The 20153-nt window shown below is 39.6% G+C and overlaps 1 protein-coding gene across 1 annotated transcript in view; it reads left to right on the top strand.

Annotated features, from left to right (window-relative positions):
• Window positions 1–20153, top strand: part of NRXN1 (neurexin 1) — a 733713-nt gene that overhangs the window by 70947 nt on the left and 642613 nt on the right. Inside the window, 2 exon segments of the mRNA XM_075749468.1 lie at window positions 15099–15116; window positions 19881–19910. Of these exon segments, the coding sequence (XP_075605583.1) occupies window positions 15099–15116; window positions 19881–19910 (48 nt within the window).

The raw sequence follows: 20153 nt of genomic DNA, 5'->3' as shown, positions 1-20153 counted from the left end.
TTATTATAATTGGTTCTGATGAAGTTTTAGCCCAGAAATAGATCTTCATTAAAGAATCTTATGTTGATTTTCTTGATGCCAACATCTTTGTCATTCTAACCAGTTTACCAGAAGAGCTGACAATAGAAAACAAGCTTTACCACTTTTTCATTCTCAACATGCTACTGTACTGATGTATTATGATAGATGAATTACATCACAGCACAACTATGCAAAAAATAATCTGCACATGGCCTATACTGAAGGTAATGTAGGTTTAGAAAAAAAGCAAAATGAGTAAAGATTAGCATCAGAATATATATCCAAGTAATTTATTTCAGAAAGGAACAAAGGTCATAAGGAAGACTTCAATAACTGTCAAAGGTGACAGCATGTCTCCTGTAGACCATCTGACCAGGAAGAACAGGTGGATGAGATCTACAGACAGATAGGAGGAGCTTCACATTCACTCCAGGGGGCTCCTGGAGTGCATTGATGATGACTTCCTCCTCCAAATGAAAGAAGAGCCAGTGAGGAGAGGTACTCTGCTGGACCTCATACACCAACATGGAGGGGCTCACTGGGGATGTGAAGATCGAGGCAGCCTTGGCTGCAGTGACCATAGTGGAGTTCAGGATCCTAGGGCAGCGAGGAGGGTGAGAAGCAAGCTCACAACACTTGCCTTCAGGAGAGGTGATTTTGGCCTCTTCGAGGATCTGGTCAGAAGAGTCCTGTGGAATAAGACCCTGGAGAGAAGACGGTCCAAGGAAGCCAGTTAATATTTATGGATCACTTCCTCCAAGCACAAGAGAGTTCCATTCCAACAAATATGAACTCAGGCAAAAATTCCAGGAGTCCTGTGTGGATGAACAAAGAGCTGCTAGCCAAACCCAAACAAAAAAAGGCCACCTACAGAGGGAGGAAGCAAGGGCAGGTAGCCTGAGAGGAATACAGAAACATTGTCCAAGCATCCAGGAATGAAGTTAGGAAAGCCAAAGCCCAAATGGAATTTAATCTGTCCAGGGATGTCAAAGACGACAGGAAGGGGTACTGCAAGTACATTACTGACAAAAGCAGACTCAACATAAGCCGGCAATGCGCGCTTGCAGCCCAGAAAGCCAACCATATCCTGGGCTGCGTCAAAAACAGCGTGACCAGCAGGTCAAGGGAGGTCATTCTGCCCCTCTACTCTGCTCTCATGAGAACCCACCTGGAGTACTGCATCCAGCTCTGGAGTCCCCAGTACAAGAAAGACATTGAGCTGTTGGAGCAAGTCCAGAGGAGGGCCACAAGATGATCAGAGGGCTGGAGCACCTCTCCTAAAGACAGGCTGAGAGAGTTGGGCTTGTTCAACCTGGAGAAGAGAAGGCTCCAGGGCGACCTTCTAGAAGCCTTCCAGTACCTGAAGGGGTACAGGAAAGATGGTGAGGGACTGTTTATCAGGGAGTATAGTGACAGGACAAGGGGTAATGGGTTTAAGGTGAAGGAGGGTCGATTTAGATTCAATATTAGGAATAAATTATTTACTGTGAGGGTAGTGAGGCACTGGAACAGGTTGCCCAGAGAAGTTGTGGATGCCCCCTTTTGGAGGTGTTCAAGGCCAGGTTGGATGGGGCTTTGGGCAACCTGGTCTAGTGGAGGGTGTCCCTGCCCATGGCAGGGGGGTTGGAACTAGATGATCTTTGAGGTCCTTTCCAACGCAAACCATTCTATGGCTCTATGAAAGAAAGGCCAGGGAAAATGCAGACCCTTTGTCAACAAGATGGGGGATCTGGTGACACAGGGCATGGAAAACCTGAGGTACTGAATACCTTCTTTGCCTCAGCCTTTACTATCAAGATCAACCTTCAGGAATCCCAGGTCACAGAGACAAAGGGGAAAAGCTGGAGCAAGGAAGATGTACCCTTGATGGAAGAGGATCGGGCCAGGGAATACTTGAACAAACTGGTCATGCATAAGTCCATGGGACCTGAAGGGATGCACCCAAAAATTCTGAGGGAGCTGTCAGATGTCATTGCAAGGCCACTCTCAATAATCTTTGATCAATCATGGCAGCTGGGAGAAGTACTCAAAGACAGGAAGAATGCAAATGTCACCCCCATCTTCAAGAAGGGCAAGAAGAAGGACCAGGGAACTACAGGCCAATCAGACTCACCACAATCCCTGGCAACATGATGGAGCAGCTAATCGCAGAAACCATTTCCAGGCACATTAAGGACAAGAAAGTCATCAGGAGTAGTCAGCATGGCTTCACCAAGGGTAAGTCACGCTTGACCAACTTCATAAACTGCTATGATGAATTGACTGACCTGGTAGATGAGAGCAGAGCACTGAATGTTGTCTTCCTGGACTTAAGTAAGGCCTTTGACACTTTCTCCATAAGATTCTCATAGACAGGCTGCTTATATAGGGGCCGGATGAGCAGACAGTGAGGTGGCTTGAAAAGCACCTCACCTGAATGGCCAGATCCAGAGAGTGATGATCAGTGGCACAAAGTCTACTTGGAGGCCAGTGACTAGCTGTGTGTCCCAGGGATCAATACTGGGTCTGATCCTATTTATCATCTTCATTAATGATCTGGATGAGGGGGCAGAGTGTACCCTCAGTAAAGAGGAGAACTCTCAAACTGGGAGGAGTGGCTGATACACTAGCAGGTCATGCTGCCATCCAGAAGGACCTTGGCAGGCTGGAGAAATGGGCTGACAGGAATCTTATGAAGTTCAACAAGAATTGCAAAGTCCTGCACCTGGGGAGGACAACCCCCTGCACCCATATATTCTGGGTGATACCAGCTGGAAAGCAGCTTTGCAGAAAAGGACCTAAGGGTCCTAGGGGACACCAAGTTGACAATGAATCAACAATATGCCCTTGGGGCAAAGGAGTCTAACGGTATCCTAGGCTGCATTAGGCAAAGCATTGCCAGCAGGTCAAGGGAGGTGATACTTTCCCTCTACTCAGCACTGGTGAGGCCACAGCTGGAGTACTGTGTCCAGTTCTGGGCTCCTCAGTGCAAGAGAATCATGGACATACTGGAGAGAGTCCAACCAAGAGCCAGAAAGATGATGAAGGGACTCTCCTATGAGAATCCCAACTGAGAGAGCTGGGACTGTTTAGCCTGGAAAAGAGAAGGCTCAGGGCTGGTCATGTTCATGCATATAAATACCTGAAGGGAGGGTGCATAGAGGACAGACCCAGGCTCTTTTCAGTGGTGCCCAGTCCCAGGACCAGAGGCAATGGGCACAAACTGAAACACAGGAGGTGCTGTCTGAACATCAGGAAACACGTTTTCACTGTAAGGGTGACCGAGCACTGGCACAGCTTGCCCAGAGAATGTTGGAGATATTCATAAGCCATCTGGCTTATGAATATCATAAGCCTGCCTGAGCAGGGAGGTTGGACCAGATGACCTCCAGAGGTCTTTCTACCCTGACTGTTCTGTGATTCTGTGATTTTGTGATATTGATTAAACTGTTAGGAAGATAAGAACTAGCTGTAACTTGGTTTGGGTTCATTTTATAGATGTCCCCAAAATGTGACTGTCTTGAAACATCTGCTACCACTAGAAATTTTAATTGTGCAGTTCTGAGATAGGAACAGCCATAGATGAGAAATTAATGTAGCTGGCCATAGTAATATACATACAATCAGGGTTTTGCAAAAGCATGTCAGGTACAGTATCTCCTTGTCAGGAGCCACCTTTTTCACCTGTTCTAAACTAATACTTGCAAGTTTTTTACATCACTTAGTAGCCTTAAAAGAGTTACAATATATTCTTATGCCAATAAAATACCTGTTTAACCAATTCATATCAAAGTGATTAGTGAAAATCAAGAATTGGTCTAAGGCATCTGTTTCCTGATTGCAATGTGTGCAAGTACTCTGTACACACAGGAGTTCAATCCAGGTATTCACATGGCTACAAAATAAAATATTGTTGCTCAGTTCCTGTAAATCTGTGGAGGACCAGATTTTAAGTGAATAAATGTTGATTTTTTTAATTGTAAAATTTCTTGTAATTAGTTTCATTGTCATTATCTACAACTACTAATTAATCAGAATAACATTCAGCATTAGCATTGAAATGATTGTAGACTAGTAAAGGAGAAAATTAAGTTAAGTTCCTTAAAAAAATATAAAGATATCTATTTTGTTCACTCACAGTCACAGACAGCTGTGATTAAATTTTAATTTGATGTCAAATTAAACACTCGGTTACAGCAAGCTGACTTCCAGAGTACAGCTCCACTCACTTCAGAGGAATTTTCCATTTAAATGAGCAGAAAGTTTGTACTGTACCATTCTAAAGGCTTCCAAAGGCTGGTTCAGCTTGGTTCACATGCACAAATTGAATCTCAGTAGTAGCCAAGAAAATTTTATGGTGACTGGCTAAAGAAGTATACAACAAAGTGATTTTGAATATTGCTACTCTATTTTTAATTGTGTACAGTGCATCTTCTACAGTTTTAGCTGCTAACACTGAAGAACATTTCATACCAAATTGTCTTCAGCCACCTGTGTTAAAGTCATAGCATCACATAGCACACACACATTCCTTACTTTTGTATAAAGACAGCATGTGAGTACAAAAATATGGCTAGCTTTGCATGCAGTCCTGTTAATTTGGTGTTGTACTAGACTGGGAAGGCACAAATATCCAGCTAGAGTCAGAGCTTGAATGAATATCTCAGATGGGCAGAATGTGCAGTCATATGTCATCACCCTTTAGTAATTGATTGGACAGGGATTTGATTTCTTCTGATAGTAACTGGGGCCTGGTTATGCAGCCTCTTGTATAGACACCTACCCCAGCAGTGGCCAATGCCTCCACCCAGATAGAGCTACTGAAGGGAGAGGCTGCAGTGCAGGAAATGCCTAGACCTTTCTCCTGGGGCATGGATAGGTGGCAGACCTGCCTGCAAAAGGTGTGCCCAGGTGGAGGACCTCTAGCAGCAGGTGGCTGAGCTGCAGAAGGCAGTGAGAAGGCTGTGTAACATCAGGGAGGCTCAGAAGGAGTTAGGTAGCTGGTTCCAAAGACAGCAGTAAGGGACTCTGGAGCACAGGTAATTTTTTCATCAATCCTCCCGGTCAAAGGGAAGGGGTTTGAAAAGGCCAGTTGAATCTGGCAAATCAACAAATGTTACAAGACTGGTGCCACAGCTAGGGGTTTGGCTACTTAGACCATGGGACTTGCTTTGAGAGACTTGGTCTACTGGGGGCTGATGGGGTCCAGCTGTCAGAGAAGGGGCAGAGCATCTTTGGTCATAGGCTTGCCAAGCTGGTGAAGAGGGCTTTAAACTAAAGTCGCCAGGAAGAGGGGGAACCTCAATCCATCCTACTCCTACCAGTTTAATGCCAGTGCCAGCAATAGATGCCCAGAGCTGGAATAAGGACCACAGGTCAGCAGGAGTGCACCTGAAGTGCAGCTCAAAGGAATTCCAGCCACTCCATCCAGTAAGTCAGCTTCAGCAAGGGCTCAACTTAAATGCCTCTATGCAAATGCACATAGCATGGGTAATAAGAGGAGTTGGAGATGTGTGAACGCCTGCAGGGCTGTGATCTTATTGGCATCATGAAGACCTGGTGTGATGGCTTATATGACCGGAGTGTTGGAATGGAAGGATACAGACTTTTTAGGAAGGACGGGCAGGGGAGATGAGGAGGGGATGTCACCCTCTATGTCAATGGCTATCTGGGGATGGACGAGGAGCTGACCAAGAGCTTATGGGTCAGAATTAAAGGGAAGACAGGGACAGGTGACACTATAGTGGGGTCTGCTATGGGCCACCTGACCAGGAAGACTGAGCGGATTGAGGCCCTCTATAGACAGATAGGAGCAGCCTCATGTTCACAAGCCCTGGCCCTCATGGGGGACCTCAGCCACCTCAATATCTGTTGGAGGGACAACACAGCAGGGCATAAGCAATCCAGGAGGTTACTGGAATGTGTTGCTAACTTCCTTCTCCAAGTGACAGAGGAGCCAATGAGGAGAGGTACCATGCTGGATCTTGTTCTCACCAACAACGAGGGACTGGTGGGGAATGTGAAATTCAAGGACAGCCTTGGCTGCAGTGACTATGAAGCAGTGGATTTCAAGATCCTTAAGGCAGGGAGGAGAGTGCACAGCAAGCTCACTGCCCTGGACTTCAGGAGAGCAGACTTTGGCCCCTTCAAGGATCGGCTTGGTACAGTACCATGGGACAAAGGCCTGGAAGGAAGAGGGGCCCAAGACAGCTGGTTAGTATTCAAGGATCACCTCCTCCAAGCTCAGAGGCAATGCAACCCCACAAAGAAAAAGTCAGGCAAGAACATTAGGAGGCCTGTATGGATGAACAACATGGATGGAAAACCTCAAACACAAAAAGGAAGCGTACAGAGGGTGGAAGCAAGGGCAGGTAGCCTGGGAGGAATACAGAGAAACTCTCTGAGCAGCCAGGGATCAGGTTAGGAAAGCTAAAACCCTAATAGAATTAAATCTGGCCAGGAACATGTCAAGGGCAATAAGAAAAGCTTCTATAGGTACGTCAGTGATAAAAGGAAGACTAGGGAAAATATCGGCCATCTCTGGAAAGAAACAGGACACCTGGCTACCCAGAATATGGAGAAGGAGGAGGTACTCAATAACTTTTTTGCCTCAGTCTTCACTGGCAAGTGCTCCAGCCACACCACCCAAGGCACAGAAGGCAAAGGCAGGGACTCGGAGAATGAAGAAGCGCCCACTGTAGAAGATCAGGTTTGAGATTCAGTGTTCAGCTCTGGGGTCCCCAGCATAAGAAGGACATTGAGCTGCTGGAGCAAGTCCAGAGGAGGGCCACGAAGATGATCAGAGGGCTGGAGCACCTCTCCTATGAGGACAGGCTGAGAGAGTTGGATTTGTTCAGCCTGGAGAAAAGAAGGCTCCAGGGAGACCTTATAGCAGCCTTCCAGTACCTGAAGGGGCCTACAGGAAGTCTGGAGAGGGACTGCTTACAAGGGCGTGTAGTGATAGGACAAGAGGTAATGGGTTTAAGCTGAAGGGGGGTAGATTAGATAGCAGGAAGAAATTCTTCTCTATGAGGCACTGAAACAGAGAAGCTGTGGATGCCCCCTCCCTGGAAGTGCTCAAGGCCAGGTTGGATGGGGCTTTGGGCAACTTGATCTAGTAGAGGGTGTCCCTGCCCGTGGCCAGGGGGTTTGGAACTAGATGATCTTTAAGGTCCCTTCCAACCCAAACCACTCTATGATTCTGTGATTCTATGACATGATTGATTACACAAAGCAGAGTACAACAGGGGATCAGATTTACTGGGCTAGTTCTTATTCTCATGTACACCAAAACAAGCATGAATAATTCTGAAAAATATTTATTTCTCATTTCACAACTGTTTCTTAAAGAAGTTGTTGAAATAAGTTTTTTTATGAATTTTTCAAATTAATTTGAAAACAGATATTCTTAAAATAGTAATACCTGTGTCATCCTGCATCACTTTTATATAACATAATCTGTTCTTGCCATTACTCTCTGCCAGCCAGAATAGTTAATTCTGTATGAAAGGTTCTGATAGAAATATCCCAAAAATACATTTTCATGCCATGTACCCAGCAAGGCTAATTTGGAGAAAATCCAATGGAATAATAATAGTGCTAGGAAGAAAAGAGGAGTTATCGTAAGATGTACAGGCCCTGTAAAGCAGACCATATACAATCAGTCAGTCCTTAATTCTAGTTAGTCTATTCATTCTCCGTGATAGGAAATAAGACCTCTATTGATCACAAGGAAGATGTCTAAAAGCGCAAATCAAAGTGTGCAAATCCCAGAGATTTTAAATGGAAATTGAATGTTTGCAATCCAGAGAAATAGTCCCAGAAGCTAAATGGAAAAAGAGCAGCAGTTCTTAAAGAATAGCTGTCTACTGAGCGAAATACAGATTTACATTGTGTTTCCATAGAAATTAAAACACTGGGGAGGGATCATGGTTCTTTGACTTGCCTTCACTTATGCAAATGACTTACTTCTCCTTTCATTATCTCTATTATTAATATTACTAAATTTAATTATTAAAAATCCTTTGATTTCACCTTTGATTCCTGGTTGTGGTTACTGCAGCAATGACACAGATGCAAGAGCACTTGTCCCAGTGACTGATGCAAATTTCTTTAAACCATTGACATATTGCAAGCAGGTCTGAAGTTTAGTGCATCTGAGACTAGCCCGATACACTTTGGAGAAAAAGAATTAAATTTAATGAGGTGGCAAAATAAGGCCAAAGTCAAATTTCTTGGGATTGTAATATAATTAAACAGCAGTCATTTTTATATCTACATGATGATCTCTCCCCTGAGTCAGTCCAAGTTTATTTAGAAGTATGGTAAAAATTACTAAAAGAAGAGGATAACTTTCAAAAAATGTCAGTTCTAGGAAGTGGTTGAGGAAAAGGAGATATAAATATCAATGATGAGCTGATATGTTAACTACGATGACTTCAAAAAAGCACAAGTCTATTCAGGTGTGCAATATCTAAAAATGTGTAACAACAAAAAAATCTTAGATTAATAGCATTAAACTAAAGCAATGTTGAATGATTTCATGTTTGGTACACTTGTGATGGCAAATGATAGAAAAGTGATTAAGCTACATAGGAACCAAACAGAACAAAAAATTGTTGCCTTAGAAAGGGTATTGATTTAATTATGTCTTGATTTTGATTCTGTTTGTCATCTCCAGACAACTGGAGATGGTATTAGAAAATATTACAGGGTGTAGCAGTAAATTGGGGGTGGGGGTATTTTCCCATTGGGAACAATAGTAATGATTTGTCTGAATTATTTTTTTTCACCCATTATATTTGAATTCTTCATTGGAAACATTTCTCAGTGAGCTCTTTGTGCAAATGATGCAGCGATTGGTTCTGAGAAAACAATTTATTTGAACATTTTTGTGTTTAACAGGGTGTCAAAGTATTTGCTACTGTTTATGCTTGGTTTCTGTTCTCATTTGACTAGAGAAAATTCATAGATTCATACAAGCTATGGCCAGAATGTACTGTTATAGAAATATTAACCTAACCTCCTAAATGGCAAAAGGCAGAATCTCTTCCAGGGATTCCTACAATGCAGCCCAAAAGTAGTGACTGATACACAGTTTCTGTTAGAGAAAGGCTCTGTCTTAAGACTTCAGGGAAGAATTTCCCAGTATTCCCAATGTTTATTTTATATTTATTGAAAATTTTCATCTTATTTTTAGTTTGAACTTTTCTGACTCTTGATCCCAGCATTTGTCAGCTTGAAAGGATTTCCAGTTATCAAGAATCTCTCTCCTGACATTGATAGTTACAGACTGGATTCAAGACACCTCTTAATCTCATCTTTGATATACTCAATAGATTGAGCATCTTAGGGTTTTCCTTGCAAGACATGATTGCTGAGTTTTCTTAGGTTTTAGTACCATGAATGACTGTGGGAAGTTTTTTTCTGAAACCTCTTTCATTTTCACTTCCTTCTAAATATATAACCACTGGAACTAAACACAGTAATGGTTTTAGTTATGCCACAAAGGTAATGCCATTTTCTACTTCAGTTTGATATTTCTTTGCCTGTGTATTCAAGACTCGCACTGCCTCCCTTAGTTGCTGCTTCACACTAGGAGGTCATCTACAGTAGCTTAACCAAAATGATCTTGTCTTTATTTCATTCTCAATGCACTTGGGATACATAGCACTGTCTAGAAAAGGTGACCTCACCTAGCGTAAATTCATGGATGTTAGCAGAATTTGAAGAGGTGTACTGAATTTGGGCTGATGGCTTTGTCTTGTACAAAACTGGCAGAAACATGTAGTTGTTCACTAATGATCTTCATTTGGCAGAAAGCCTCATCCTCATTTCTGGTCAGGACAGGTCATCTGTGCTCCTGATGGTATCGCATCTTTCTCCAGAGTCTTGTACAGGGCATTCCAGAAAAGAAATCTCTGTTATATGTCTACCCACTGCACTGGAAAGTCCTCTGAATGGGTCTACCCAAAGCCGGTGCGGAGTCTGGGAGAGGCTGTACATTGACTTCAGACCTAATGGGGCCATATGGAAATGTAGGAACTCCTGAGCCTGTTTCTCTAGATTCTGGTGGATTTGCAGATTTTGCAAATGAATCCCAAATTTTGTTCCACAAGGCCCAGCTGTAGGAAATGCTACTTCCCTAACTACTCAATATTCAAGCAGAAGGCTGCAACAGAATCAGAGTTCTGTACTAGTTGTCTTTATAATACATTTCTAATTATTAATAATTACAGTCAAAGACTACAATCAATATTTACAGTGGTTTTCAAAAGTACATTTCAAAAAATGCAAATAATCCTGATGGAATTTGTCAGATACACAGCTCTTGAGAAGACCAATGCTAATAGCCACAGATTTTCAATGTATCGCTGTAGTTCATCGTTACTGAGACTATGATCGTTAATGCTTTATAACATGCTTTATAATATACTTCATGTTTTCATATTCTTTCCAAATATTTTCTTTTGAACCTCATGGTAAATAAAACAATTTCTCTAACAATTTAAGAAACTGATGGGACAGGCTAAGTTACACTATCTGAGATGCTAAGTGCAGTCTCATATAAAAAGCTGCCTCTTGGAATGACATATTCCAATACAGTATTTTTAAGTAGATAAATTTATAGAGAAATATACCTATGTGTTATTCTTTGAGGAAACAAACTTAAAATATTGTATCTTAAATTTCTAGCCAATTTTACTGCCAGACACCTGCATAAAAATAAGGTTTATTTAAGGGTACTTCCCCACTACTCATACTATTGAATATCTTATGACATTTCAGAAACTATGTCTGTGGTACATTATACCCTTCATTGTTACCAAATGTGATTTTGAACTACAATTTTGATGATGGAAAAAATGTTACAAAAATGCCACTTCTAATATGCTAATTTTTATGATGTTATTTCTAGAATGCTATTTCTATAAGTTCAAAATACTAATGTACTGTTTCTTCTGTTTATAATTAAAATACTGTTATATAATTTTCAGGACAAATATTGTGTTCTGTATGTGACTAAGGTGTAAATATTCCAGCAGAAGAAAAAAATGTAATAGCAGAAATAACCACAAAACATATAAACAATCACATTTTTAAAAAAATAAATAATCAAGGTTTCCATGAAGCATCACCAAATATTAAAATGATTCTTGAATTAATAAAAATATCCTGTAAAAACACAATTCCCATTTTTATATCACTGAATCATAGTAATATGCTAAATAATTAGAATTGGTTGGGCTTCTGCTGCAAAAAATATGGAGCAGATTCTGCTCTCAGCTCAGTAGGGACAGCCTGAAACAATTCATCTGAAGCTAATAAGCCAGATTCACAGTCTGTGTAAGTTGTGTAGTTCTACTGGTTTCAACCATATCACACCAGATTTAAATCAACTGAATATTTGGCTCAATAGGTGCAGTCAGCAGATTACACTGGTGGTACTGAGAGCAGAATTTGGCCAAAGAAATTAAGTTGTAAATACACAAATTAGTGGTGCACTTTAGTGTTGGTGGTGGTGTGTGTGGGGGGGAAGGTCTAGGAAATAAGCATTTGCAGCGAAAGACCTGTCTAGTTCTTCAAGTGAGTAGCTCAGTGCAATGTGAAACAGAGGACTTTTCACATCTACTGGAAGTCTAAGTACTGAAGAGAAAGTTACCAAGTACTGAAGAGAAAGTTACCTGTCTGGCCAGTTGTCTGGTTGCTAGTGGAGGCTGTAAGGCCATTCTGCTCCTCTGCTGTTGCTTTTAGCCCCTTGTCTTGTACCTGGGCTCTGCGTTGGTGAAAATCATTGGTACAATCAGCTGGTGCAGAAAAGGCTAAGAGCCGTTCTGTGCCAATGCCTACAGCAGGTAGGAGATGGCACTTTGGGTCTTGAAAGCTTTTGGTTCCACTGCTGCCAACAGAACTACTCAGTAGACAATAAGGTCCTCCAGGGTGGATGGATGTAAATGCTGGAAAATTCAGGCTAGGGGTGGCTAAATCATCAGCAATGACAGAAATGTGTAATATGGCTCTACTCTCCTCCAGTTACATAGATTTTACACCAGAGCAACTGTAATGACATAAATACAGTTACTCCTGATTTAAATGAGGAAAATTTTGTTCCCTCCAAACTGCAAAATTAAGACGTTAATAGTATGTGTGGCTTTCAAAGAGTATCTTTTTTTGTTTGTTTTTTTTTTTGTTTGTTTGTTTGTTTTTTTGTGGTTTGTTTTTTTTTTTTTCCAAGAGTGGCTGTAGTAAGCAAAGTGAATAAAAAGCAAAGTTAGGGTTTGGGTCTTCTTTCTGGCTTTTTAGTCTCTGCTTAGAAGAATAGGCCATGTCAAGAAAATGGAATGAGGAAAGTCAAGCAAAGTTTTAGTGATATAGAAATGTATCAGCCATCACAAAAAAACACCTTAAATAAATAATGGTGCTTAACACTAATCAAACATAAAAACCTTGTAAAGTACCATAAAGAAGCTGAACTAATTTTTTTCTTAGATTGCAAAACTGTTTAAGATGGTTTAACTTACTATGACAAAAACATGTGGAGGAATGAACTTTCATTGCTGTTTACTAGTGTATAGGGGTTTGGCTATATACACTGTTTTATTCACAGAGCAGGAATTCAACACTTTCAATTTTATTTAATTCAAAATGTTTTCACAGTTTAATTTATTATCACTTAAAAGTTTAATCAATCAGACATTTAGGGGAAGCTGCTCAGCTAGTGTAAATCTGTCCGGTGGCAGAGTCATCAAAAAAGACATACCAATCACTGCTAAGAACAGAGTCCATGATATGCTAATCCCTGTAACTAGATGAGTTTAACCATCTGATACTGCCTGTGATGTCATTTTCAGAACTCTCCCTTTGACTCTGACATCATCAGCAACACAACTGGCCTTTTAGCAAGTTCACATGTTGTTTTTGTTCACATGTTAAGGTAAATACAGCCACCAGAAAGGATGTCATTGCAGTATTGGTATTGCAATATATCAATGCTGCAGTAACCAGGACTAGATGAAGGAGCCTGAAGTTATGCTACAATTGAAATTACTAATATATTTTTCATTAAGTTTGGGGGCATTTATACTTAAAGAAAGGAAATTACTATATGAAGTTAAAGGAAGAAGGCTCTTCCAGGAAAGTTTAGCTACAAGTGACTATTTCTAATAGCTCAAATATCACTGTAATTTATACTGCGTATAGAACATAATATCTTTATCTTGTGGAACTGAGTGGTTTTCATTTTCTCAGTGCACTTTATTCAATTTGTTGATCTTCACATATTTACTCACAACAGGCATACTGCTTTTCATATTATTTTTTTTCTTTTCAGCATCTTACTTTCCTAACTGCATGAAACAGTATGTACCCTTTGCACTTTCATGACAAACTAAAATTTCAGGCAGTGAGATTTTAGAAGTCTAAATTTAGAGTGTGTGCATGGAAAAGGTGATTTATAATATCTTAAGCCAACTAACTTTGGTCTGACCTATGAGTATTACAACTGAAAACTGAGAGACTTAAAACCTTTAGTATTCATTGCTTATAGTAGTTATTCTTTTTAAAGTGGTAAACTTTTCAAATTATTTATTAGAATACTGTCTAGTTATGATGAGATTTTCCAGTGTTGTGTGGCATTAACTTACAAGGGCTTTTCATTATGAAAAGTGACACATTCTGGCAGGAAATTGCTATGCTTAAGAGATACCATTGAGCCCAGTTCTGTGTAACTCGTTTTATTGACTCCTGGTTTACAATATATCCAAATTAGTTTAGATCGCATTTCTTAATGGTCACATGAAAAGGTATTTTACAGTAGGAAGACTCCATGAGAAATGACAGAACTGGGCTTCAATTTGCAATTGCTTCTGAGTGCTCGCTCCCCAGCAAGCATTGGTGGAGACAGCACAAACTGCAGGAAGAGAGCTCCCAAGCGGTCAGACTGCTGTGTTGTCACCCTTCCCCCTTTCTTTGTTGGTTTCGCACAGTCCATCTCCTTGACTTCCGTGTTGTTTTTCCTTTGTTATTTTACCTTTCCCATTTTCTCTCTCCCCTGAGATATCTTTGTACTTTCTCCTATCCTTTCCTCAGTCAAAATCATAATGGGCAGCAGAGACATACTCCCTCAAAACCACCTACCTAGTGGAGGAGCTGAGGAATATAGAAACTAGCATGACTACTAGGACACTCAGCCTGTTTCTTAACTTAAAATTCTGTCTACTTCATTAGCTATGGCTCACTTCCTAGTCCCCTTTCGCTGTGTAGGCTTTGGGAGAACCTTCTTTCCTGTGCCCCATATTGAAGTTGGGCTGGGGATAAAAGGCCAAATTATTGCTTGCTGATAGCAGCCTTTACTTAGGCAAAATGCCCTTTGATCCAAACCGTAAGCAGAACCCACGCCTGAGATTACTGTGGCCTTTGCAAGCTGTATAAGGCAGAGAACTGATTTATTTTTTTAAGATGTGCAAGTTTCTGATGCTGACAAATGCTGTGCAACATGGTCCTACGATTCTGAGTTATTTCACCCAGCTTAAGTGACAGTTTTTCCACACTGGATTTGAGATCTGACCCAATGACCAGTGAGTGCCTCAGTAATGAGTACAGGATCAGCCACGTTGCCTGTGAAAACATCTTCACAGGGTATTCTAAAACTTAAGTTAACTTGTTCAATCTGTTTAAAATCATCTATTTCATACAGGTCATTAAGGAAAATTCAGAATGGGAAAGAAGAAGCAAATGAACTCAGAATCCCTATCGCAAATGACTGATGGCTTTAAAATATGTAGTTATAAAAGTCTTACAAGAAGATCTTCTGATTAATGACTAATAATAATTGAACTTACAAAGAGATGCAGTAAATCCTGTACAATTTTTGCACTTTGGAAAAAGTATTGTTTTATTTAATATCACATAGATTTTGTTAAATAGAGGAAACACTGCTTCCCTGGTGCTTTTGTTTTTCCCTCTGGATTGTAGCAATGGAGCACTTGCATGTTGTGTTTGATGCCTTGCATGATGAAGACATGCAATGGCAAGTTCCAGTCTGCATGCTGCTTAATGAATGTTTTCCTTTTCTCTCCTTCCCTGTTATGTGCTTACAGAAGACAACTATGTGGAAGGTGGGTGCTTTCTACCTTATTTTCCTAAGCTCTTGTTTTTCCCTTCTGTTTAGTGGTTTTTTCCCCTTCTGCTTAATGTTATAAAAGTACACATAACATTCAGTACGGTAAGTTGCATTTTTTTACCCATAAAGGTATACAGGTTTATTAAATAAGTGTGATTTCTTTTTCCATACAGAACACAAGCAAAGATTCATTTTAATCCTGGCCTTATTGGTGTAATTCCAGAATATCCCCACTGAAACAATGGGATTTGTACTCATATGGCTGATACCACCTTTCAAAACAATTCAGGAGATTTGTAGAAGGACTGATTTCTTCTCATGTTCTGTATGAAAAACACTTGAAGAAACTATTTCTTTCATTAGTGTGGAGCATAAATAGTCCTCATAAGAATGTAATGCATGTTAAATACCTATATTTTAATTGCTTAGGAAAATGGAAAGCGCTTTTCTCTTTAATGCTACAAATCTTGCTTACTGTATTATTCTTTACAGCACAAAGTGTTAGGAAAAAAGTTTTTCTGTCTAACTTTTCAACATAATGCACTCTGCCTTTTGGACATTGTGAAGGAAGAAGCATGTGATTTTAATAATAATGTTGGTATGTAATTAAGTCCCTTTAAAGAAAGTATGGCACAGGGCAGTGGAAACTAAAGCACAATGCCATCTAGCCTGAATATTGGTAAGTATGTCTATTAGCTGGTAAAACATGTTGCGTGCATATATATCTCATAGTTTTAAAGGCACAGAATATGCTTCACAGATCAGTTATTACTGAGAATCAGTACTGTCTTTTTGTTTACAAGCCAAAAGGTGCAGGTGCTTTTTTATGTACAAATGCTTTTAAAAGTCTCTCTGGGCTGAATCTTTGCATACTGGATAACTGATTATCTATTTGAAGAACAAGTTTAGCTATCTAAACTGAGCAATAACTTTTATTTTATTTTTTCCAAGGCTTCTAATACTATTTTTTAAATTAAATTGTAAGCTAACTCATATGCGAAGTGACTGCCCTGGCAGGACTTTGACCCAGGGTCCTGTAGTGAGCCACTGTGGGGCATGAGTTCATTCAGGATTCATGTCACCATGGGCCACTGCCTGCCTGTTCAGTGGTAATTTTCTAAAAAAGCCTGGAAGTATCGGTATTGCATTTCTCTATGCTACTGTATTCAAGGGCAAAGAGAGGTGCTCAGATTTAGCACATTCACGATGCTGTGCAATTTTTTTAAAATATGTGTTACCAGTAGGAAGAAAATTTAAACAATTCTAATGCTTTAATTGTGTACACTGTCACACACACACATATCAATACAATTTCCTTTTCATTGTGAAATAAAAATGTATTCAACAACAATGGGACAGGAATTCTAACTGAAAAACACAAAAGCCTAGAAATAAGTACCTAATCTTATATTTGATCTGTGCATAGAACCCCTACTGGTGTCAACATGAGTCTCAAATGTGAATTAGGATCAGTATAGCTAGATAAGGAGGTTCAATTTCATTTCATGTATTCATTTATGCACAGCACTACAAGATAAAGCCTGGATTACAGTTAATCCAGACTTTACCTGAATCTAATTCTTCAAACTGCAACCTTAAATTTATTCCAACAGAGGTCTGGATACTTATGCATACATTAAAGTTACAAAGGATGTATATGTAAAGAATGGAAGCATAGAATGTGTTTCCAAAGCACAATTTGGAAACTGAGATAAAATTTTTCATCTTTGATTTCTGTGGTATCTGAGCGTCTCTGTAAGTTAGGCTCCATAAGAAAACAGAAGGATTTACTATTCACAGAGTTAAATTTGTATATATTGCTGGTATGAAAAGACCACATTTTATTCATTTTACTAAAATTGTGCTAGGGTTGAACATGTTCACCGCAGGTTTACCATGTTTAAATTTTGCTTTGGCCTGTGCTCTGCATGGAACTCACACACCAAATTATGGAAATATCCTACATTCATACCCGCTTCTACTATCCCATCCTATGCCCCTTAACTCTCTCCTCTCAGAGCCAAAGTTCAGTATAGAGTGGATCACACATCAGGCATTCCTACTAAATCTTGAATTCCTAATTCACAGAGAAAAGGCTTTTATCCTTCCACTTATGAAGTAATGGTGCACAAATGAATATTTTTAATGTATGGTATGCCTGTACACAGCCAGAACTTTCTATGATTCTCCATTGTGGTATTCTCTGTTATAAGCAGACTGTCATTTTGAAAACCTAGCAGTGATTTCTATTGTGGTAGATTTATCTGTATCATTTTAAACCACACTGTGGATTGCACAGGTAGAGTAATAGTAATTCTTCACTCTTCCATAATCTTCATCCATAGATTGCAAAAATATAAAATAAGGTAAGTATCATTATGTGCTTTTAGCAAGTAAGTGTAAGTAACCTTAGTGTTTCACAAATAAGGTAACATACAGAGTCAAACAAAATACAGTGTCTTCAGGACTAGTACTAAATTTTTTAATTGATGTTTAGTTTGAGCAGTGTATTTTTTTTATGTTCACTTGACTTCCTTTTTAGTCGAATAGCACTGTAAGTGACTCTTAAAATTCAAGTGGTTTCTATGATGTTTTCAAGAGGCACTTCTGACACTATGTTTTTTTCAAATTATATAAGAATCATCTATTTACAACTGACCAATCCCACATATCATTTTAGCACAAATAGTAGCTATCAAGCAGTGGTAATCTCCTGAAGCTAGTCCTTTTGTTTAGGTCCTTATAGCTATAAAGATCATATTTAAATGCAAACTAGTAAGAGATTACCTTCTTTCCATTCCCCTAGGAGACATGATAGTGATTTTCTTCATACCTTCTAAGAGCTGAAAGAGCTCACATAAAGTAGCTGCTGAAAAGTCACATTTTATTAAAGAGAAAGGTGTTGTAATGTTCAACTAGTCTCACCTGGCCTTTATCGAATACAGTTGAGTCCAAGTCAAAAGTCTGAGATTTCTTACTGTAGTTGCCGTAAGAACAGTAAGTTCTTACACAGTAAGTTAAAAGCCAAAAGACAAGTTAAATGATCACATGAAGAGACTAATACTTCCAGAAGGCCATGCAGCAAGGGATCCAAGAAAGGACATTTAGCATTAAAAGAACGAAGCTTGACCACGGGTGTTTATACTTAGTGTTTCACCGTGCCCCTCTCAGTTGTAGCAACACTTACCAAGGGAAAACATGCGTGAAAACATTTCTACTCTCTTATAGAAGCTGCTAACTGCAGCACAGCTGTGTGATGTTTCCCAAGCAATGCTCATGTAGGCATCCCTTCAGGATCACACTCAGCTTTCATTTACATTGCTGTAAACCCCAGGTAATCCCACCAGCTGCAGGGCACTGCAATTGGAAACAGGATCTATTGCACAAGAGATGGGGCACATCAGGCCCTTTAATTTAATTACGCATTTAAAAAGGGTGACATTAAAAAGCAGTAATTCAGCAAAACCATTGTTAGCCTATTTGGAACATCACTTGAGATTTGGAACTGAGAAAATATGAATCCTTTAAGATGTGATTGCAGTCGGGAGTATCTTCTTTGAACTCCCCCCCCCCCCCCCCCCCCAAGTACACGAGTCATTTGTGCACCTAATTTTCTTTGTGAATTGGAAATCACAGGAACTCTCTAGGAAGTCTGCTTTCCAATAAAGAGCAAGATACTTTATTGCACACCTTCTTTGTGTGAATTAATTTTAATTAATTGCACATAAGAAAATAATGTATCACCTTTTATAGTTGTTGGAGAAGAGGAGCACATTCAACACATAAGCAATTAATAACTTCTAAAATGGATCCCAAAACAACTAAATTCAACAAGAATGAACCTGTTGGGTTTTTTTAAACCACACATAAAATGTGAAAAACACTTGTATTTCTAGAAAAATGTTCTCCCTACATCACATTATTCTCAGTGAGAATACAAGTATCATTTTATTATCATGAATTAAAAAAGCTGAATATTTTTGGTTAAAGAGTAACAAAACTTGGCTCTGGTTGAGTAATTATCATTATGGACATCTGTTTTGATATGTCACTAGGCCTATACTGGTATGATTGGATTTCATCTCACAATAAAAATATAAAGCAAAATCTAATTCTCACAGATTTATGAAGTAGCTTCAGAAGCTGTCACTTACTTACATTTTCTTTACTGCTATGTATTTTATATTGCATATGTAATAATTTGCCTTCTCTGGAACAAATTCATTCTACTCTCATGTTTCACACAAATAAGGAGACATCCCTTGCATTATCATTTCAATGTGACGAAGAAATTTTATTTAATTACCTGAAATGCTCATTTTTATGAGGGGAAAAAGATCAGACCCAGCCCATTTTTCAGGTTTACACTACTCCAGGTTTTTAACATCATTTCACATGTAGAGGACAGGAAGTCCTCCCAGCAAAGTGTTCAAAGCAATATAATCAAAATACAACAAAGACAGATGGAATATTAAAGGAATTGGTTGGATTTGAAAGCATTTTATTGTTTTCTGTCATCCCAACTACTGCACAGAAAAAATACACAATAAAACAGCACCCAGTGTTTGAATTGCAGTTCTGTTACTCGTAGCCCAAAGCATTCCAACCAGTGGTTGAAAAATGCTCTTTGATTTCCCTCCGTGATACAGACATCTCATAGGAAACAGATGCCTGTCACAAAACATTTTTGTCACTGTGACAACACCACCTTCCCGTGCTCCCTTGTTCATTGCTGACTGTGCTCTTGTTTCCCTTCAAGGTCTGGCGCACCTGATGATGGGCGACCAAGGTATGGGCTCTGTTCCTTTTCCACTCTGCTGTCATTGTTTCTTCTTGTTCTGTAGCTGCTTTGAATCCATCACTGCAAACGATGGGCAAATGCTTGAAAGCTGTCTTTGGCTGCAAATAAACACATGGTTTTAGTCACATCTTTTCTTATTCCATTATTTTATTTTTGGTTTGTTTGCTCCATAAGCTTTTGTCCTTCCTGCCTCCTCAACTCCTCCCCCTCTCGCAATACAGTAACTGAAAA

The sequence above is a fragment of the Balearica regulorum genome, chromosome 3 (genome assembly GCF_011004875.1).
Source record: "Balearica regulorum gibbericeps isolate bBalReg1 chromosome 3, bBalReg1.pri, whole genome shotgun sequence".
Classification (NCBI taxonomy): Eukaryota; Metazoa; Chordata; class Aves; order Gruiformes; family Gruidae; genus Balearica; species Balearica regulorum.
Note: the sequence above shows the minus strand (reverse complement) of the source record. Positions and strands in the feature narration are given on the sequence as shown.